The sequence below is a fragment of the Embiotoca jacksoni genome, unplaced genomic scaffold (assembly GCF_022577435.1).
Source record: "Embiotoca jacksoni isolate LCO1_2020_lvr unplaced genomic scaffold, fEmbJac1.0.p SCAF_19, whole genome shotgun sequence".
In the NCBI taxonomy this organism is placed as follows: Eukaryota; Metazoa; Chordata; class Actinopteri; family Embiotocidae; genus Embiotoca; species Embiotoca jacksoni.
The window spans coordinates 965,767-989,236 of record NW_027185329.1 but is presented as its reverse complement, the minus strand read 5'-3'; the positions used below and the strand labels follow the sequence as shown (position 1 = coordinate 989,236).

The 23,470-nt window shown below is 31.8% G+C and overlaps 1 protein-coding gene and 1 long non-coding RNA gene across 2 annotated transcripts; one reads left to right on the top strand and one right to left on the bottom strand.

The window, feature by feature from the left end:
* Positions 1-14,516: 14,516 nt before the first annotated feature.
* LOC138200348 (uncharacterized) lies at positions 14,517-16,782 on the bottom strand. Its single transcript, XR_011178396.1, has 4 exons — positions 16,007-16,782; positions 15,764-15,923; positions 15,510-15,685; positions 14,517-14,860 (listed from the first exon to the last, which is right to left on the bottom strand). It is a non-coding gene; the product is annotated as an uncharacterized lncRNA (long non-coding RNA).
* Positions 14,742-19,282, top strand: LOC138200347 (alanine aminotransferase 2-like). The gene is made up of 11 exons (XM_069152928.1): positions 14,742-14,852; positions 15,323-15,412; positions 15,597-15,705; positions 15,785-15,915; positions 16,276-16,519; positions 16,599-16,678; positions 16,756-16,892; positions 16,973-17,147; positions 17,231-17,386; positions 17,909-18,018; positions 18,120-19,282. Exons 1-11 carry the CDS (start codon positions 14,748-14,750, stop codon positions 18,241-18,243), a joined length of 1,461 nt encoding a protein of 486 aa, XP_069009029.1. The 5' UTR covers positions 14,742-14,747; the 3' UTR covers positions 18,244-19,282.
* Positions 19,283-23,470: the final 4,188 nt, after the last annotated feature.

Genomic DNA, 23,470 nt, shown 5'->3' with positions numbered 1-23,470 from the left:
AAAAATAAAATAAAACTCATTATAGCATGTCGGCTAAAATATGAAAAAAAAAGTCAGACTGAAAATGTCAGATAGTGGAAGAACATGCAAAACACTGTGAAAATAGGTAGAACGGGATCAAACCTATAACCTCTTCCATGGGAGCCTAAAGTGCTAACTACACCATCTGTCATTTAGTAGTCATCTAAAAATTGAATAAAAAATCACACTATAGCATGTCGTCTAAAATATGACCAAAAAGTCATACTACAGCATGTCGTCTAAAATATGATAAAAAAAGTCATACTATAGCATGTCGTCTATAATATGATAAAAAAAAGTCATACTATAACATGTCGTCTAAAATATGATCAAAAAGTCATACTATAGCAAGTCGTCAAAAATATAACAAAAAAGTCACACTATAACATGTCGTCTAAAATATGACAAAAAAAGTCATACTATAGCATGTCGTCTAAAATATGACAAAAAAAGTCATACTATAACATGTCGTCTAAAATATGACAAAAAAAGTCATACTATAACATTTCGTCTAAAATATGACAAAAAAAGTCATACTATAACATGTCATCTAAAATATGACAAAAAAAGTCATACTATAACATGTCGTCTAAAATATGATCAAAAAGTCATACTATAGCATGTCGTCAAAAATATAACAAAAAAGTCATACTATAACATGTCGTCTAAAATATGACAAAAAAAGTCATACTATAACATGTCATCTAAAATATGACAAAAAAAGTCATACTATAACATGTCGTCTAAAATATGATCAAAAAGTCATACTATAGCATTTCGTCTAAAATATGATTAAAAAAAAGTCACACTATAGCATGTCGTCTAAAATATGATAAAAAAAAGTCACACTATAGCATGTCGTCTAAAATATGATAAAAAAAAGTCATACTATAACATGTCGTCTAAAATATGATAAAAAAAAGTCATACTATAACATGTCGTCTAAAATATGATAAAAAAAGTCATACTATAGCATGTCGTCTAAAATATGATAAAAAAAAAAAAAGTCATACTATAGCATGTCGTCTAAAATATGACAAAAAAAGTCATACTATAGCATGTCGTCTAAAATATGATAAAAAAAAAAGTCATACTATAACATGTCGTCTAAAATATGATAAAAAAGTCATACTATAGCATATCGTCTAAAATATGATTAAAAAAAAGTCATACTATAGGATGTCGTCTAAAATATGATAAAAAAAAGTCATACTATAGGATGTCGTCTAAAATATGATAAAAAAAGTCATACTATAACATGTCGTCTAAAATATGACAAAAAAAAGTCATACTATAACATGTCGTCTAAAATATGATAAAAAAAGTCATACTATAGCATGTCGTCTAAAATATGACAAAAAAAGTCATACTATAACATGTCGTCTAAAATATGATAAAAAAAAGTCATACTATAGCATGTCGTCTAAAATATGACAAAAAAAGTCATACTATAACATGTCGTCTAAAATATGACAAAAAAAAGTCATACTATAACATGTCGTCTAAAATATGACAAAAAAAGTCATACTATAACATGTCGTCTAAAATATGACAAAAAAAGTCATACTATAACATGTCGTCTAAAATATGATCAAAAAGTCATACTATAGCATTTCGTCTAAAATATGATAAAAAAAAAGTCACACTATAGCATGTCGTCTAAAATATGATAAAAAAAAGTCACACTATAGCATGTCGTCTAAAATATGATAAAAAAAAAAGTCATGCTATAACATGTCGTCTAAAATATGATAAAAAAAAGTCATACTATAACATGTCGTCTAAAATATGATAAAAAAAAGTCATACTATAGCATGTCGTCTAAAATATGATAAAAAAAAAAAAAGTCATACTATAGCATGTCGTCTAAAATATGACAAAAAAAGTCATACTATAGCATGTCGTCTAAAATATGATAAAAAAAAAAGTCATACTATAACATGTCGTCTAAAATATGATAAAAAAGTCATACTATAACATGTCGTCTAAAATATGATAAAAAAAAGTCATACTATAGCATGTCGTCTAAAATATGATAAAAAAAAAAAAAAGTCATACTATAGCATGTCGTCTAAAATATGACAAAAAAAGTCATACTATAACATGTCGTCTAAAATATGACAAAAAAAGTCATACTATAACATGTCGTCTAAAATATGACAAAAAAAAGTCATACTATAACATGTCGTCTAAAATATGACAAAAAAAGTCATACTATAACATGTCGTCTAAAATATGATCAAAAAGTCATACTATAGCATTTCGTCTAAAATATGATAAAAAAAAAGTCACACTATAGCATGTCGTCTAAAATATGATAAAAAAAAGTCACACTATAGCATGTCGTCTAAAATATGATAAAAAAAAAGTCATGCTATAACATGTCGTCTAAAATATGATAAAAAAAGTCATACTATAACATGTCGTCTAAAATATGATAAAAAAAAGTCATACTATAGCATGTCGTCTAAAATATGATAAAAAAAAAAAAAGTCATACTATAGCATGTCGTCTAAAATATGACAAAAAAAGTCATACTATAGCATGTCGTCTAAAATATGATAAAAAAAAAAGTCATACTATAACATGTCGTCTAAAATATGATAAAAAAGTCATACTATAACATGTCGTCTAAAATATGATAAAAAAAAGTCATACTATAGCATGTCGTCTAAAATATGATAAAAAAAAAAAAGTCATACTATAGCATGTCGTCTAAAATATGACAAAAAAAGTCATACTATAGCATATCGTCTAAAATATGATTAAAAAAAAGTCATACTATAGGATGTCGTCTAAAATATGATAAAAAAAAGTTATACTATAGGATGTCGTCTAAAATATGATAAAAAAAGTCATACTATAACATGTCGTCTAAAATATGACAAAAAAAAGTCATACTATAACATGTCGTCTAAAATATGATAAAAAAAAGTCATACTATAGCATGTCGTCTAAAATATGACAAAAAAAGTCATACTATAACATGTCGTCTAAAATATGATAAAAAAAAAGTCATACTATAGCATGTCGTCTAAAATATGACAAAAAAAGTCATACTATAACATGTCGTCTAAAATATGACAAAAAAAGTCATACTATAAACATGTCGTCTAAAATATGACAAAAAAAAGTCATACTATAACATGTCATCTAAAATATGACAAAAAAAGTCATACTATAACATGTCGTCTAAAATATGATCAAAAAGTCATACTATAGCATGTCGTCAAAAATATAACAAAAAAGTCACACTATAACATGTCGTCTAAAATATGACAAAAAAAGTCATACTATAGCATGTCGTCTAAAATATGACAAAAAAAGTCATACTATAACATGTCATCTAAAATATGACAAAAAAAGTCATACTATAACATGTCGTCTAAAATATGATCAAAAAGTCATACTATAGCATGTCGTCAAAAATATAACAAAAAAGTCATACTATAACATGTCGTCTAAAATATGACAAAAAAAGTCATACTATAACATGTCATCTAAAATATGACAAAAAAAGTCATACTATAACATGTCGTCTAAAATATGATCAAAAAGTCATACTATAGCATTTCGTCTAAAATATGATAAAAAAAAAGTCACACTATAGCATGTCGTCTAAAATATGATAAAAAAAAGTCACACTATAGCATGTCGTCTAAAATATGATAAAAAAAAGTCATACTATAACATGTCGTCTAAAATATGATAAAAAAAAGTCATACTATAACATGTCGTCTAAAATATGATAAAAAAAGTCATACTATAGCATGTCGTCTAAAATATGATAAAAAAAAAAAAGTCATACTATAGCATGTCGTCTAAAATATGACAAAAAAAGTCATACTATAGCATGTCGTCTAAAATATGATAAAAAAAAAAGTCATACTATAACATGTCGTCTAAAATATGATAAAAAAGTCATACTATAGCATATCGTCTAAAATATGATCAAAAAGTCATACTATAGCATGTCGTCAAAAATATAACAAAAAAGTCATACTATAACATGTCGTCTAAAATATGACAAAAAAAGTCATACTATAACATGTCATCTAAAATATGACAAAAAAAAGTCATACTATAACATGTCGTCTAAAATATGATCAAAAAGTCATACTATAGCATTTTGTCTAAAATATGATAAAAAAAAAGTCACACTATAGCATGTCGTCTAAAATATGATAAAAAAAAGTCACACTATAGGATGTCGTCTAAAATATGATAAAAAAAAAGTCATACTATAACATGTCGTCTAAAATATGATAAAAAAAGTCATACTATAACATGTCGTCTAAAATATGATAAAAAAAGTCATACTATAGCATGTCGTCTAAAATATGATAAAAAAAAGTCATACTATAGGATGTCGTCTAAAATATGATAAAAAAAAGTCATACTATAACATGTCGTCTAAAATATGACAAAAAAAAGTCATACTATAACATGTCGTCTAAAATATGATAAAAAAAAGTCATACTATAGCATGTCGTCTAAAATATGACAAAAAAAGTCATACTATAACATGTCGTCTAAAATATGATAAAAAAAAAAGTCATACTATAGCATGTCGTCTAAAATATGACAAAAAAAGTCATACTATAACATGTCGTCTAAAATATGACAAAAAAAGTCATACTATAACATGTCGTCTAAAATATGACAAAAAAAGTCATACTATAACATGTCATCTAAAATATGACAAAAAAAGTCATACTATAACATGTCGTCTAAAATATGATCAAAAAGTCATACTATAGCATGTCGTCAAAAATATAACAAAAAAGTCACACTATAACATGTCGTCTAAAATATGACAAAAAAAGTCATACTATAGCATGTCGTCTAAAATATGACAAAAAAAGTCATACTATAACATGTCGTCTAAAATATGACAAAAAAAGTCATACTATAACATTTCGTCTAAAATATGACAAAAAAAGTCATACTATAACATGTCATCTAAAATATGACAAAAAAAGTCATACTATAACATGTCGTCTAAAATATGATCAAAAAGTCATACTATAGCATGTCGTCAAAAATATAACAAAAAAGTCATACTATAACATGTCGTCTAAAATATGACAAAAAAAGTCATACTATAACATGTCATCTAAAATATGACAAAAAAAGTCATACTATAACATGTCGTCTAAAATATGATCAAAAAGTCATACTATAGCATTTCGTCTAAAATATGATAAAAAAAAAGTCACACTATAGCATGTCGTCTAAAATATGATAAAAAAAAGTCACACTATAGCATGTCGTCTAAAATATGATAAAAAAAAAGTCATACTATAACATGTCGTCTAAAATATGATAAAAAAAGTCATACTATAACATGTCGTCTAAAATATGATAAAAAAAGTCATACTATAGCATGTCGTCTAAAATATGATAAAAAAAAAAAAGTCATACTATAGCATGTCGTCTAAAATATGACAAAAAAAGTCATACTATAGCATGTCGTCTAAAATATGATAAAAAAAAAAGTCATACTATAACATGTCGTCAAAAATATAACAAAAAAGTCATACTATAACATGTCGTCTAAAATATGACAAAAAAAGTCATACTATAACATGTCATCTAAAATATGACAAAAAAAGTCATACTATAACATGTCGTCTAAAATATGATCAAAAAGTCATACTATAGCATTTCGTCTAAAATATGATAAAAAAAAAGTCACACTATAGCATGTCGTCTAAAATATGATAAAAAAAAGTCACACTATAGCATGTCGTCTAAAATATGATAAAAAAAAAGTCATACTATAACATGTCGTCTAAAATATGATAAAAAAAGTCATACTATAACATGTCGTCTAAAATATGATAAAAAAAGTCATACTATAGCATGTCGTCTAAAATATGATAAAAAAAAAAAAGTCATACTATAGCATGTCGTCTAAAATATGACAAAAAAAGTCATACTATAGCATGTCGTCTAAAATATGATAAAAAAAAAAGTCATACTATAACATGTCGTCTAAAATATGATAAAAAAGTCATACTATAGCATATCGTCTAAAATATGATAAAAAAAAGTCATACTATAACATGTCGTCTAAAATATGATAAAAAAAAAGTCATACTATAGCATGTCGTCTAAAATATGATAAAAAAAGTCATACTATAGGATGTCGTCTAAAATATGATAAAAAAAAAGTCACACTATAGCATGTCGTCTAAAATATGATAAAAAAAAGTCATACTACAGGATGTCGTCTAAAATATGATAAAAAAAAGTCATACTATAGCATGTTGTCTAAAATATGATAAAAAAAAAGTCATACTACAGCATGTCGTCTAAAATATGATAAAAAAAAAGTCACACTATAACATGTCGTCTAAAATATGATAAAAAAAAATCATACTATAGCATGTCGTCTAAAATATGACCAAAAAGTCATACTATAGCATGTCGTCTAAAATATGATAAAAAAAAGTCATACTATAGCATGTCGTTTAAAATATGATTAAAAAAAAGTCACACTATAGCATGTCGTTTAAAATATGATAAAAAAGAAGTCATACTATAACATGTCGTCTAAAATATGATAAAAAAAAAGTCATACTATAACATGTCGTCTAAAATATGATAAAAAAGTCATACTATAGCATGTCGTTTAAAATATGATAAAAAAAGTCATACTATAACATGTCGTCTAAAATATGATAAAAAAAAGTCATACTATAACATGTCGTCTAAAATATGATAAAAAAGTCATACTATAGCATGTCGTTTAAAATATGATAAAAAAGTCATACTATAGCATGTCGTTTAAAATATGATTAAAAAAAAGTCACACTATAGCATGTCGTTTAAAATATGATAAAAAAGTCATACCATAGCATGTCGTCTAAAATATGATAAAAAAAGGTCATACTATAACATGTCGTCTAAAATATGATAAAAAAAAAGTCATACTATAACATGTCGTCTAAAATATGATAAAAAAGTCATACTATAGCATGTCGTCTAAAATATGATAAAAAAAAAAGTCACACTATAGCATGTCGTCTAAAATATGACCAAAAAGTCATACTATAGCATGTCGTCTAAAATATGATAAAAAAAAGTCATACTATAGCATGTCGTCTAAAATATGATAAAAAAGTCATACTATAGCATGTCTTTTAAAATATGATAAAAAAGTCATACTATAGCATGTCGTCTAAAATATGATAAAAAAAGTCATACTATAGCATGTCGTCTAAAATATGACAAAAAAAGTCATACTATAGCATGTCGTCTAAAATATGATAAAAAAAAGTCATACTATAGGATGTCGTCTAAAATATGATAAAAAAAAGTCATACTATAACATGTCGTCTAAAATATGATAAAAAAAGTCATACTATAACATGTCGTCTAAAATATGACAAAAAAAAGTCATACTATAACATGTCGTCTAAAATATGATAAAAAAAAGTCATACTATAGCATGTCGTCTAAAATATGACAAAAAAAAGTCATACTATAACATGTCGTCTAAAATATGACAAAAAAAAGTCATACTATAACATGTCGTCTAAAATATGACAAAAAAAAGTCATACTATAACATGTCGTCTAAAATATGATTAAAAAAAAGTCATACTATAGGATGTCGTCTAAAATATGATAAAAAAAAGTCATACTATAGGATGTCGTCTAAAATATGATAAAAAAAAGTCATACTATAGCATGTCGTCTAAAATATGACAAAAAAAGTCACTATAACATGTCGTCTAAAATATGATCAAAAAGTCATACTATAGTATGTCGTCTAAAATATGACAAAAAAAGTCATACTATAGCATGTCGTCTAAAATATGACAAAAAAAGTCATACTATAACGTCGTCTAAAATATGACAAAAAAAGTCATACTATAACATGTCATCTAAAATATGACAAAAAAAGTCATACTATAACATGTCGTCTAAAATATGATAAAAAAAAGTCATACTATAGGATGTCGTCTAAAATATGACAAAAAAAGTCATACTATAGCATGTCGTCTAAAATATGATTAAAAAAAAGTCATACTATAGGATGTCGTCTAAAATATGATAAAAAAAGTCATACTATAACATGTCGTCTAAAATATGACAAAAAAAAGTCATACTATAACATGTCGTCTAAAATATGATAAAAAAAGTCATACTACAGCATGTCGTCTAAAATATGACAAAAAAAGTCATACTATAACATGTCGTCTAAAATATGATAAAAAAAAAGTCATACTATAGCATGTCGTCTAAAATATGACAAAAAAAGTCATACTATAACATGTCGTCTAAAATATGACAAAAAAAGTCATACTATAACATGTCATCTAAAATATGACAAAAAAAGTCATACTATAACATGTCGTCTAAAATATGATCAAAAAGTCATACTATAGCATGTCGTCAAAAATATAACAAAAAAGTCACACTATAACATGTCGTCTAAAATATGACAAAAAAAGTCATACTATAACATGTCATCTAAAATATGACAAAAAAAGTCATACTATAACATGTCGTCTAAAATATGATTAAAAAAAAGTCATACTATAGGATGTCGTCTAAAATATGATAAAAAAAGTCATACTATAACATGTCGTCTAAAATATGACAAAAAAAAGTCATACTATAACATGTCGTCTAAAATATGATAAAAAAAGTCATACTACAGCATGTCGTCTAAAATATGACAAAAAAAGTCATACTATAACATGTCGTCTAAAATATGATAAAAAAAAAGTCATACTATAGCATGTCGTCTAAAATATGACAAAAAAAGTCATACTATAACATGTCGTCTAAAATATGACAAAAAAAGTCATACTATAACATGTCATCTAAAATATGACAAAAAAAGTCATACTATAACATGTCGTCTAAAATATGATCAAAAAGTCATACTATAGCATGTCGTCAAAAATATAACAAAAAAGTCACACTATAACATGTCGTCTAAAATATGACAAAAAAAGTCATACTATAACATGTCGTCTAAAATATGACAAAAAAAGTCATACTATAACATGTCATCTAAAATATGACAAAAAAAGTCATACTATAACATGTCGTCTAAAATATGATCAAAAAGTCATACTATAGCATGTCGTCAAAAATATAACAAAAAAGTCACACTATAGCATGTCGTCTAAAATATGACAAAAAAAGTCATACTATAACATGTCGTCTAAAATATGACAAAAAAAGTCATACTATAACATGTCATCTAAAATATGACAAAAAAAGTCATACTATAACATGTTGTCTAAAATATGATCAAAAAGTCATACTATAACATGTCGTCTAAAATATGACAAAAAAAGTCATACTATAACATGTCATCTAAAATATGACAAAAAAAGTCATACTATAACATGTCGTCTAAAATATGATCAAAAAGTCATACTATAACATGTCGTCTAAAATATGACAAAAAAAGTCATACTATAACATGTCATCTAAAATATGACAAAAAAAGTCATACTATAACATGTCGTCTAAAATATGATCAAAAAGTCATACTATAGCATGTCGTCTAAAATATGATAAAAAAAAGTCACACTATAGCATGTCGTCTAAAATATGATAAAAAAAAGTCATACTATAGCATGTCGTCTAAAATATGATAAAAAAGTCACACTATAGCATGTCGTCAAAAATATAACAAAAAAGTCATACTATAACATGTCGTCTAAAATATGACAAAAAAAGTCATACTATAACATGTCATCTAAAATATGACAAAAAAAGTCATACTATAACATGTCGTCTAAAATATGATCAAAAAGTCATACTATAACATGTCGTCTAAAATATGACAAAAAAAGTCATACTATAACATGTCATCTAAAATATGACAAAAAAAGTCATACTATAACATGTCGTCTAAAATATGATCAAAAAGTCATACTATAGCATGTCGTCTAAAATATGATAAAAAAAAAGTCACACTATAGCATGTCGTCTAAAATATGATAAAAAAAAAGTCATACTATAGCATGTCGTCTAAAATATGATAAAAAAAAGTCACACTATAGCATGTCGTCTAAAATATGACAAAAAAAGTCATACTATAGCATGTCGTCTAAAATATAACAAAAAAGTCATACTATAGTATGTCGTCTAAAATATGATAAAAAAAAAGTCATACTATAGCATGTCGTCAAAAATATAACAAAAAAGTCATACTATAACATGTCGTCTAAAATATGACAAAAAAAGTCACACTATAGCATGTCGTCTAAAATATGATAAAAAAAAGTCATACTATAGCATGTCGTTTAAAATATGATAAAAAAGTCACACTATAACATGTCGTCTAAAATATGATAAAAAAAAGTCACACTTTAGCATGTCGTCTAAAATATGATTAAAAAAAAGTCATACTATAGCATGTCGTCTAAAATATGATAAAAAAAAAAGTCATACTATAACATGTCGTCTAAAATATGATAAAAAAAAGTCATACTATAGCATGTCGTCTAAAATATGATAAAAAAAAGTCATACTATAGCATGTCGTCTAAAATATGATAAAAAAAAGTCATACTATAGCATGTCGTCTAAAATATGATAAAAAAAAGTCACACTATAGCATGTCGTCTAAAATATGATAAAAAAAAGTCATACTATAGGATGTCGTCTAAAATATGATTAAAAAAAAGTCATACTATAACATGTCGTCTAAAATATGATAAAAAAGTCATACTATAACATGTCGTCTAAAATATGACAAAAAAAAGTCATGCTATAACATGTCGTCTAAAATATGATAAAAAAAAGTCATACCATAGCATGTCGTCTAAAATATGATAAAAAAAAGTCATACTATAGCATGTCGTCTAAAATATGACAAAAAAAGTCATACTATAGCATGTCGTCTAAAATATGATAAAAAAAAAAGTCATACTATAGCATGTCGTCTAAAATATGATCAAAAAGTCATACTATAGCATGTCGTCTAAAATATGACAAAAAAAGTCATACTATAGCATGTCGTCTAAAATATGATAAAAAAAAAAGTCATACTATAGCATGTCGTCTAAAATATGATCAAAAAGTCATACTACAACATGTCGTCTAAAATATGACAAAAAAAAGTCATACTATAACATGTCGTCTAAAATATGACAAAAAAAGTCATACTATAACATGTCGTCTAAAATATGATCAAAAAGTCATACTATAGCATGTCGTCTAAAATATGACAAAAAAAGTCATACTATAGCATGTCGTCTAAAATATGATAAAAAAAAAAAGTCATACTATAGCATGTCGTCTAAAATATGATCAAAAAGTCATACTACAACATGTCGTCTAAAATATGACAAAAAAAAGTCATACTATAACATGTCGTCTAAAATATGACAAAAAAAGTCATACTATAACATGTCGTCTAAAATATGATAAAAAAAAGTCATACTATAGCATGTCGTCTAAAATATGACAAAAAAAAGTCATACTATAACATGTCGTCTAAAATATGATAAAAAAAAAGTCATACTATAACATGTCGTCTAAAATATGATCAAAAAGTCATACTATAGCATGTCGTCTAAAATATGATAAAAAAGTCATACTATAACATGTCGTCTAAAACATGATAAAAAAGTCATACTATAGCATGTCGTCTAAAATATGATAAAAAAAAGTCATACTATAGCATGTCGTCTAAAATATGATATAAAAGTCATACTATAACATGTCGTCTAAAATATGATAAGAAAAAGTCATACTATAGCATGTCGTCTAAAATATGATATAAAAGTCATACTATAGCATGTCGTCTAAATTATGATAAAAAAGTCATACTATAACATGTCGTCTAAAATATGATATAAAAGTCATACTATAACATGTCGTCTAAAATATGATATAAAAGTCATACTATAACATGTCGTCTAAAATATGATAAGAAAAAGTCATACTATAGCATGTCGTCTAAAATATGATAAAAAAAAAGTCATACTATAGCATGTCGTCTAAAATATGACAAAAAAAGTCATACTATAACATGTCGTCTAAAATATGATAAAAAAAAAAGTCATACTATAGCATGTCGTCTAAAATATGACAAAAAAAGTCATACTATAACATGTCGTCTAAAATATGATCAAAAAGTCATACTATAGCATGTCGTCTAAAACATGATAAAAAAGTCATACTATAGCATGTCGTCTAAAATATGATAAAAAAGTCATACTATAGCATGTCGTCTAAAACATGATAAAAAAGTCATACTATAGCATGTCGTCTAAAACATGATAAAAAAGTCATACTATAGCATGTCGTCTAAAACATGATAAAAAAGTCATACTATAGCATGTCGTCTAAAATATGATATAAAAGTCATACTATAGCATGTCGTCTAAATTATGATAAAAAAGTCATACTATAGCATGTCGTCTAAAATATGATAAAAAAAAAAGTCATACTATAACATGTCGTCTAAAATATGACAAAAAAAGTCATACTATAACATGTCGTCTAAAATATGATCAAAAAGTCATACTATAGCATGTCGTCTAAAATATGATCAAAAAGTCATACTATAGCATGTCGTCTAAAATATGACAAAAAAAGTCATACTATAGCATGTCGTCTAAAATATGATAAAAAAAAAAAGTCATACTATAGCATGTCGTCTAAAATATGATCAAAAAGTCATACTACAACATGTCGTCTAAAATATGACAAAAAAAAGTCATACTATAACATGTCGTCTAAAATATGACAAAAAAAGTCATACTATAACATGTCGTCTAAAATATGATAAAAAAAAGTCATACTATAGCATGTCGTCTAAAATATGACAAAAAAAAGTCATACTATAACATGTCGTCTAAAATATGATAAAAAAAAAGTCATACTATAACATGTCGTCTAAAATATGATCAAAAAGTCATACTATAGCATGTCGTCTAAAATATGATAAAAAAGTCATACTATAACATGTCGTCTAAAACATGATAAAAAAGTCATACTATAGCATGTCGTCTAAAATATGATAAAAAAAAGTCATACTATAGCATGTCGTCTAAAATATGATATAAAAGTCATACTATAACATGTCGTCTAAAATATGATAAGAAAAAGTCATACTATAGCATGTCGTCTAAAATATGATATAAAAGTCATACTATAGCATGTCGTCTAAATTATGATAAAAAAGTCATACTATAACATGTCGTCTAAAATATGATATAAAAGTCATACTATAACATGTCGTCTAAAATATGATATAAAAGTCATACTATAACATGTCGTCTAAAATATGATAAGAAAAAGTCATACTATAGCATGTCGTCTAAAATATGATAAAAAAAAGTCATACTATAGCATGTCGTCTAAAATATGACAAAAAAAGTCATACTATAACATGTCGTCTAAAATATGATAAAAAAAAAAGTCATACTATAGCATGTCGTCTAAAATATGACAAAAAAAGTCATACTATAACATGTCGTCTAAAATATGATCAAAAAGTCATACTATAGCATGTCGTCTAAAACATGATAAAAAAGTCATACTATAGCATGTCGTCTAAAATATGATAAAAAAGTCATACTATAGCATGTCGTCTAAAACATGATAAAAAAGTCATACTATAGCATGTCGTCTAAAACATGATAAAAAAGTCATACTATAGCATGTCGTCTAAAACATGATAAAAAAGTCATACTATAGCATGTCGTCTAAAATATGATATAAAAGTCATACTATAGCATGTCGTCTAAATTATGATAAAAAAGTCATACTATAGCATGTCGTCTAAAATATGATAAAAAAAAAAGTCATACTATAACATGTCGTCTAAAATATGACAAAAAAAGTCATACTATAACATGTCGTCTAAAATATGATCAAAAAGTCATACTATAGCATGTCGTCTAAAATATGATAAAAAAGTCATACTATAGCATGTCGTCTAAAACATGATAAAAAAGTCATACTATAGCATGTCGTCTAAAACATGATAAAAAAGTCATACTATAGCATGTCGTCTAAAACATGATAAAAAAGTCATACTATAGCATGTCGTCTAAAATATGATATAAAAGTCATACTATAGCATGTCGTCTAAAATATGACATAAAAGTCATACTATAGCATGTCGTCTAAATTATGATAAAAAAGTCATACTATAGCATGTCGTCCAAAATATCATTAAAAAATCTGCTGCTTAGCATCTGCAGTATTTGCATTTCAATTAACTTAAACAATAAAAATGTTTTTTATTGTTTAATAATTTGAAAATTTGAAAAGAAAAAAAAAGAAGAAATGGGGGGGGGGAAATCACGTGCAGTTAAGTTTTTAAACCTTTTAAAAAAATATTGCTTCTTTTCTTAATGACAGTTTATTTACAAACTTACCAATGTTGGTTTGATACTATAACTACATACTATAACCTTGGATTATCTAAATATTCCATTGCGATTTAAACATCAGTTTATTAATAAATGAAATAACATTGATTTAATAATAATAATTCCATGTTGTTTTACAATATTTTTAGTTAAAATTTTTCGGCCAAACTTTCCAGATCTTCAAATCTTCTAACGCAGAAGCAGAAAGGATCTTTTGAGATGTCCAAAGTGCACCTGTGAAGTCACATTTGAACCTCCACGCTGGTACATTAGTCAGCCATTCACCTCTACTGAAACCTCTCCGCTGTCCGTCTGACGCTGCTCGGACTTCAGAGTTTTGACATTTAAATCTGAAAAAGACGATGACTTCCCTGCAACAGGTGAATCCCAGAGTGAGAGGCATCAGAGTGTCTTCGCAAAGTGAGCTGCAGAGTCTGGCTGCACACATCACGAAGGAGATCACGGCGGTAAGAGCCTTTAAAAGCACAAAAAAAACAAGTGGATAAAATGAGTAGAATATGTGCAAACAAACTTAATGAAAAATATAAATGCACTGTTTTTATTTCATAGAGACAAAGAAGTATTAAAAACCTTTTTGTTTTTTTTAGCTAGATAGTGTAAAAATTCTTGAATTATAGTTTATTCTTCCTTGCAAATTAAGTTCTGAGATGTGTTCAGGCCCTCTTTTAGCCTGTTTAGGTGGGTAGGTAGGTAGGTATTTACTTTATTAATCCCCAAGGGGAATTTTTTAAACATCACATTTTTGTAAGTTTATGAAATAAAGTGAACAGTGCATTCATATTTATATGTGAGTTTGGTGCATTTGCCATTTTCCTCCATTAAATACAACCAAAGAAATCAAATTTGAAATCAAATTTGACTGATATGACATGTTGAAATCACTTATTCTCCTGCATTGACACGTGTTGTCCTGCAGGGGGCGCAGAAACCCTTTAAAGAGGTGATCGATGTGGCTTCAGGTGACCCTCACAGAGCAGGAATGAAACCCCTCTCCTTCGTTCGACAGGTTTGTTTCTTCATTTGTGCTTCGACATGATTCAGTCTGACGTAAACAACAAATTAAAAGCAAGAACATCCTGTAAACAGCTGCTTATTTTTCTAACCTCAGGAAGGAACTTTCTTGATTAAAGAAAGCTTTTATTGTCTTCTTGTCTTCATCGTCGACTGTCAATGTAACTTTCCTGTCTCAGGTATTGGCAGTGTGTCTCTACCCTCAGCTGCTGACGGACGGCCATCTTCCTCTGGATGTCCGGCTGAGAGCTCAGAGGCTGCTGGAGGCCTGCGATGGAAGAAGTGTGGGTGAGGATTGGAAAAAGAAAATATATAATCTGTGACGTATTAAACCGGGCAGACTCACATTTACTGAGATGATTGGTAGGTTCATACTCTGCCTCCTCCGGGCTGCTTCACGTCCAGCGAAGTATCTCCGAGTTCATCGCCAGACGAGACGGCGTTCCTTCATGCCCCCAAAACATCTTCATTTCTGCTGGTTCTCAAAGGGCCTTGATGGTATGAAACTGATGTCAATATTAATTAGCACGATTTATTGTTATTTAAAAAAGTAATACAATTTGTGTAGGGATCAAAAATTACTACTCACCAAGAACTAATGTCCATTTTCGAGGTGGTTGGTGATTTACGGTGGATGCATGAGACGTTTAGGGAACATCAGTAAATTGTTGCATCTGTTGATAGTCTGTGAGGCGTTTAGGCACACAGGAAAAATGTGTGAACCAATTTATTTTGGAGATAAAAGCTCACGTCAGCCAGGAAACAAAACAATAACCAACGGCTCAAAGTTTAGAAAAAGAAAAAAAAAAGGTTGCAATAAAATGAAAGTCCAGAAAAATGTTGTATAATTGCGTTAAGGTTGTGGTGAAGCTTCTGGCCAGCGGGGAGGGGGCGACTCCGACGGGCGTGCTGACCCCGGCGCCCTGCCCCCACACGCTGCCCGCGCTGCTGGACGAGGCCGGGGTGACGTCGGCGCCGTATCGGTTGAGCGAGGAGCGCGGCTGGGCCGTCGACCCGGACGAGCTGCGCCGAGCTCTGACCGCCGCCGGGGGGCGCTGTGAGCCCAGAGCCATTTACATCAGCAACCCGGGAAACCCCACAGGTTGGGCTCCACGCGGCGGCTACGTTAAAACGTCCGCCTCGCCGTCGTCCGTATTCACGCCGCCGTTTCGTCTCCGTAGGACACGTGCAGGACAGGAAGTCGGTGGAGGAGGTGATTCGGTTCGCGGCGGCTGAGCGACTCTTGCTGCTGGTGGACGAGGTGATCGCAAACCGTCTCTTTCATGAATCCGGCAGGATTTCTTTGTATGCATCACTTCCTGTCCTCTGCGCCTGCAGGTCCACCAGGACAGCGTGTACGGGCCGGACGGGGAGTTCATTTCCTACAAGAAGGTCCTGTTCGAGATGGACGAAGAGCTCTCGGAGACGGTGGAGCTCGTCTCCTTCAACTCGATATCCGCGGCCGCCGCGGGAGAGTAAGCTCACGGTGCCGGACGATTAGACCCGTAAAAGTACGTGAAATAAATCAATAAGATGAACGTATCTGTGTCTCCAGGTGCGGTCTGAGATCGGGTTACATGGAGGTCGTCAACATGGACCCACAGGTGATGCATTTCGTTGAAACCTCGCTGTGCACCGACATCAGCGCTCCGGTGACGGGGCAGCTGGCTCTGGACCTCACGCTCCACCCTCCGAAGCCCGGAGACGCCTCGTACGACGCGTACCGACGGGTGAGGAAACAGAACCACGACGGCAGAGCGGCTCGCGCTCCCGCGTTGACCTTCCGCCAACTCTCACGCTCTGTTCACCGAAGGAGACGCTCGTCACCCGGGCGACGCTGTCCCAGAATGCTCAGCGGGCTCAGCAGCTCCTGGATCATCTGCCCGGGATGAGCTGCCAGCCGGCGACGGCGGGAATCTTCATTTATCCCCGTCTGTATTTACCGTCTGAGATCAGAGAGCAGGCCGAGGTGGGAAAATCTTACCAGAACCTTTGTGTGAAATTTAAAAACAGGTCTTGTTGAATCTTCTTTTCTAATGAATGAGGGATTATTTTCAGATGGACCTCCAGAAAACTAATAAGAAGGAGTGACTTTAGCTAACAACACCGAGATAACTGATGGACACATTTTATTCACTTTGGATTTGATGAGAGAAGTTGAATGGGAGTCTATGGAGCCGGAGGCTTTTTGGAGCCGACCTCTAGTGGCACTCGCTGGTATTGCAGATAAAGGTCACTTCCGCATCGGCCTCAATTTTCAGACCCGGAAGCTACGAACTCTTTTATACGCAGTTTATTGTTCAGTCAGGTTTCTGCCATGGGTGGGCGGGGCATACTGCCTACGAGTTACACCCCTCATATGTCCAAATATGGTCACTTCATGCCCCCAAAAAACTTGAATATGTGAGACACGCTTCAAAATTACAAACCTACGGGACTCTCATGTATAGGTTAAATAATAAAATACAGCCTGATGCCGTCTTTTCTTCAGTTACTCGGGGTGGAAGTGGACGTTCTTTACTGTCAGAAGTTCCTGGAAGAGGAAGGCGTGATTGCAGGTGCAGGTCATCATGCTGGAACCACCGGCAGCCACCATCTGAGGTAACAGACCACACCTTATAAAAACACACATTCAACTGCTTTTTTTTTTTTTTTTTTTTGTCAAAAAAAGTGATTCGTTGGTGTGTTTTTCTGTCTCTCAGGTTGTGTGTCCTCGTTCCTCCCGACACCCTGGAGGAGGTCCTGGCTCGCCTCCGTTCCTTTCACCTCCGCCTGGTGGACGAACACCGTGAACCGGAGAGAGGTGTGAAGGACAAAACACTTTGACTGGATGTGTGGTCCTCTGTGGAGAAACAGGCCTCGGCTTCAGAAAGGAAAACTGTCAAACAAATACGAAACATGTTTAAATTCAATTTCAGAAACACTTCCTCTGTGCTGTGAATAAAAAAAACAGAGAACAGAGGAAAGTTAACAATCAGCATTAAAAACATACAATTAAAAGCATTACGTCCTTGTTTATCAGACACCTCTCCACGGGGTTGTGACATTATTTTTTTATTTTTTTATTGCCTCGTGTGTTTTTTCTCGATTAAAACCCGCCTCCTGGTCGCACGGCCAGCTTGTCTCGGTGAACTGTGAGCAGGCCGAGAGGATTCGAGGACACGAGCTGCGTGCGGGAGGTGAACCAGGTGATCGCCCCGCCGACCCTGCAGTCGCAGAGAGATCGCTCACGTGAGTCACAAACTGTACCTGAACTCACCTGTCGACTGATACCGTTCCAGCTGATACCGTCGTAACGAGGAAGGTGACAGATTTCGTCAGCGATCTTTCACCACAACGTGTCTGCAAACTTGAGTTTTATACTCAATTCTGAACTCATTTATTTAAATATTAAAAGAAAATCTTCAACATGAAGATGCCAAATCAGAATGTTTTGCTGAATGCTTTTATTTTGATAGGGCTACTTGAAACACGTTTGTAGTTTTAAATACAAATCCTACTTGTTTGTGTTCATTTAAACTATAAAAACAATATTTAGGCATCAAAACTAAAATATTCAACATGGACAACTGACACCAAACTATTATATTTCTTTAAGCACATTTTGTTGAAACTGTAACTGTAGCTTTGGTAATATTACATAATAATATATAACTTGCGGGCGCTGATGGTTTAGTGTGTCCGCAGTGTGTTAATGTTTAGCTGCTACTTCATTTTAATTTACTTTACACGGGTTGCTAAGAAGTTAAATCAGTAACAGTGCATCATGTTACATAATCTCCTGGTGTGGGTTTTTTTTTTGTAGTCTGACAAGTTAATGTGTACTGAGTAAAAGTAAAAATGAAAATGGAATTTATAGGCTACATTAAAAATGAAAAAAAGGATTCGAAAAATTTTAAATGCAATTCTAAAGAATGCAAATTTAAACATTTAAGACATAAATACAAAATATTAAACTCAGATTATCAGCAGAAAATGGAAAGCAGTTAAAGTAACTCAATAAATGTCCTTCTGATAGTGTCAGCTGACTTATAAAGTCATAAAACAAAGCAACTATATTGATTATACAGACGTGCAGCACAGTCGAATTATCAAAGCCGTCTCTTGTGATTGTTGCACAACATTGTGCAACTAATGCAACAAACAAACTACAAACCTGTTTTCCAAATTATTGGAGACTTAGTCATTAAAACCGTTACTCGTTACATGTTTCCTGAGTTGATATTAATAGATTGTGTATAAAGATGGTGTAAAAACCAGTTTAAGAATGATATATATGTGATGAATTGGATTTCTGATGACTGACAGGTGAAATGATAATTTACAGTTATAGTTCTGTTGTTCTATGTTCATATTTGTGCTGTTATTTGTTGTATGGAGGTGATTTTTCATGGATAAAGGGGAAGCTGAAAAATGATATATTGTGGATTAATAAATACAATGTGGAAGGTTTGTCAAGGCGCCGTGTCAAAGATTTGTTTTTTAACGTGATTAAGTTTGATTGTTTTTAAGTGTTTCGGTTTTAATATTGTTTTTTCAATCTGTAAGACCTTCCTCTTAATAAATATTAAAGATGCGTCAGAGACCCTGTGAGTTTGTTGAATCGTTTGTTATTTGGTGAATACAATCCACGCATCTCATGAATACATTATCTCCGTAACGCCTTCATGGACTTTCTTCAAATTTGGCACAACCATTCACTTTGACTCGGGGATGAAGTGATAAAAGTTTAGTGGTAAAAGGACAAAAGTAAAAGGTCACTTTGACCTCACGTTCATCCTGTGATCGTGTATCAAGGCAACGCCCTGACTCAAACACGGGATGTAAAGTCACTGGGTATCTTTAAAGTATGGAGTATTGTCGTTGGGTGCGAGCTTGGTATTGAATTCAGTCCCTTCCTCTGCACATTTCACTCTAAACAAGATAAATAGGATGTTAAAGGGTTTGAAGAGACGAATAAATGAAGGATCAAAATTACACACTTTTCTTCTCAGGGCGCAAAGAAACCCTTTAACAGAGTGATTGATGGCAGCTCAGGCGATCCCCTCGGGGCGGGCATGCCTCCCATCTCATTTGTTCGCCGGGTTGGTGTTTTATATTTCATGTGTGTGTGTGTGTGTGTGTGTGTGTGTGTGTGTGTGTGTGTGTGTGTGTGTTGTCTTCCTGCTCTGTTTGCTTCTCTGCATCTCTGTGATCAGCCTGAAAGCTACAAACTGAGCTGTCAGTCCCTGTTTGCTTTCTCAGGTCTTGGCAGTGTGTTTGTACCCTGAGCTCCTCAAAGAAAAAAGCCTTCCTCCGGATGTCAGGCAGCGGGCACAGAGGCTTCTGGGCGCCTGCGGTGGAGAAAATAAATGATATTTGATCATCTGTACAGATTTTAAAAGACTTCAAACCTGCAAATTGATGTATTTTCCCCCCGACAGGTTGGTACTCTATGTCCCGCTGTGGTCTAGCGCTCGTCCAGAAAAGCGTTGCCGACTTCATCACGAGGCGAGACGGTTCCGTGACTTCACATCTGGAGGACATCATTTTCTCCAGCGGCTCAAAGAAGACTTTGTGGGTCTGACAACAAATATTATTATTAGTAACAAGTCCTCCTGGTTTAACGTTCACAAGCAAAGTATAAACGCAAGTTTCAAAAATTGTACGTCCTCATTGGAAATGCTATGATTCTTTTTTTAAAAATATCGATGATTAAGAAAACGCATTAAAATGACCTCAAGGCTGATGACAGCAACATTTATTTGGTTTCATGTGTGTAGATTTCCATTTTTATTCCTCCATGTCTTTGACAGTTGAGGCACTTTTGGTATTTTTCTGACTGGACGTCCTATTCTCGTGAACGTTATATCTCAGGAGGTTCTTGGGGGATTTTATTCAGATTTGGCACGAACGTTCAGTTGGACTCGTAGATGAACCGATTTGATTTTGGTGCCCCTCGATTTGACTCGGACAGGTGTGTTGACCCAGGTAAAACAAGTAGCTCTGTCAAGCTTATATATCCCGTTGTAATCACCGATATACTAAAGTACGGGTGTATCAGGCTAAAGGGCCCAAAACTTCCCTACATGCCAGCCACACCCACAAATTAAAAGCGACCTAAAATGACTACAGATAATGATGGTTTGTGCTTCTTTAAAGTTGTTTTGCATCTATTTGTGTTCATTTTACATCTTATTTTAGTGCCAAGGGTCTTTTTGCTTTTATTTGTGTCTATTTCTGTTCGTTTTCAAATCATGTTTGTGACTCCAAGCACTCAATTTGCATGTATTTGTTCATTTTACGTCTCTACTTTCCATCTCTGCGGTTTGTATCTGTTTCCGGTCTTTCGTGTCTTTCTGAGGATTTATTTGGGATTTTTATTGTCGTCTTCTAACGTCTCATTACAATTATTTTTCAACTCTTTTTAATTCAGTTCTGGTTCTTTTGTTTGGTCTGTGCATCTATTTTTGGTCCTTTTGTGTCTATTTTTCAAAGCGTCTGTCTATAGGACCCGTTTGCATCTCTTTCTGGTAGTTTTGCATCTTTTTAGTGATGGTTTGCATCTTATTTTGATCATTTTGTGTCTCTTTTTGTCAGTTCTGTCTCTGTGTGGTCATTACGTGTCCCTTTATAATCACTTCGTGGCTGTACTATTGTTTGTCTTGCCAGGTCACGTCCAAGACAACTATGGAGAAAGTGATTGAATTCGCTGCTGCCGAGCGCCTCGTCCTATTGGTCGAAGAGGCGATTACCAACTACGCAACGAAACTTTCCTTTTTGTTTTTCTCAACAAACTCTCTTATTGTTTTGGAGGTGATCGACATGGACCCGGCGGTGAAACGTATCTGACAGCGATGCTGGCTCCTTCCGGTCCTCCAGTTTTACCGCAGCTGGCGCTGGAGGTGATGGTCAACCCGCCCGCACCCGGAGATTCATCCTATAAAACGTACACGCAAGCATGAAAACAAAGACAACGGCGTGACGTAAACACGGACGTCGGTTCTAGACGAAGATGTGTTTGGAAAGTGAGGAAATAAAATGTTGGATTTTTTTAGATTCCCGAGTTTTTTTTCAGAAACAGGTCTGTTTGAGTGAATCGTTTTATCGATCACGTGTTTTTCTTGTTCCAATATGTAGAGAAGCTCATTCATTTCTTGGCCTCTGTACGTTACCGTGGCGATGTGTCTTTTCCCCTCTCAGGCTGTGTCTTGGCTCCTCCTGCCGCTCTGCAGGAGGTCTTGGCTCGCCTCCGTTCTTTCCACCTGCGCCTGCTGGACCGATTTCTCTGAGGCAAAAATATCCAGGACAGACTTTGGGGAGAAACTGTCTTTTACACCGAACCTTTAAAAAGAAACACCGTTAATCCTCGAAAAGCATCAGTCGCTGCACAAACTCTAAAAATAATCCTGCTTCTGTCTTTGATTTTATTTAATCAGTCGGTTAAATGTCTCTTTATGTCTTTATTCTTCAACTGAACTCTGCAACAACATTTAGATTTTTGGTTGATTTATTTAAATCGTAGTAAAAGTTGTGCTGCAAAGCTGCCAGGAGTTCATTATGCAGGAGAAAAAGTTTGAAATCATTTCTAGACATTTGTAGTTGAAGGCAAAGCAAATATATATATATATATATATATTTTAGCAGCACCTGTTAAGTTTTTTTATAAACACAAATTAAACTCATGAAAACCTTTAATTTAGACACTTAAACAACAGTTTAAAACAAATTATCTACATTTTTTTAAGATTTGATTTAATCCCAGTTCATTTCAGTTGAAATTTTTTGTTGATGAAATTCTGTATTTTGGGAATTTGATCATTTTGCATTAACTGCTTTTCATAGTATGTCCAGCAATTAAGGCTAAACAGATTTTAATAAAGTCTATATGAATCTAATGAAATAAAAAAAAAAGTGTTTTGTCAGATCTTTTGTTCTTTCTATGTATTGTTGTTATGTGATTTACAGATTTTTTTTTTCCACAATTATCATGCAGTAAAACCTTTAAATTGCCACGAACTATGTTTTTTTCTTTCCATTTTTAGTTCAACATGACCAATTTTACAATAAATAA

Bases quoted from the DNA above. Each gene is read 5' to 3' on its own strand.
- LOC138200347 (XM_069152928.1), top strand. From the start codon at position 14,748: ATGACTTCCCTGCAACAGGTGAATCCCAGAGTGAGAGGCATCAGAGTG. The intron at 14,853-15,322 runs GTAAGAGCCTTT...GTTGTCCTGCAG, and splicing joins TCACGAAGGAGATCACGGCG to GGGGCGCAGAAACCCTTTAA. The intron at 16,893-16,972 runs GTAAGCTCACGG...CTGTGTCTCCAG, and splicing joins TCCGCGGCCGCCGCGGGAGA to GTGCGGTCTGAGATCGGGTT.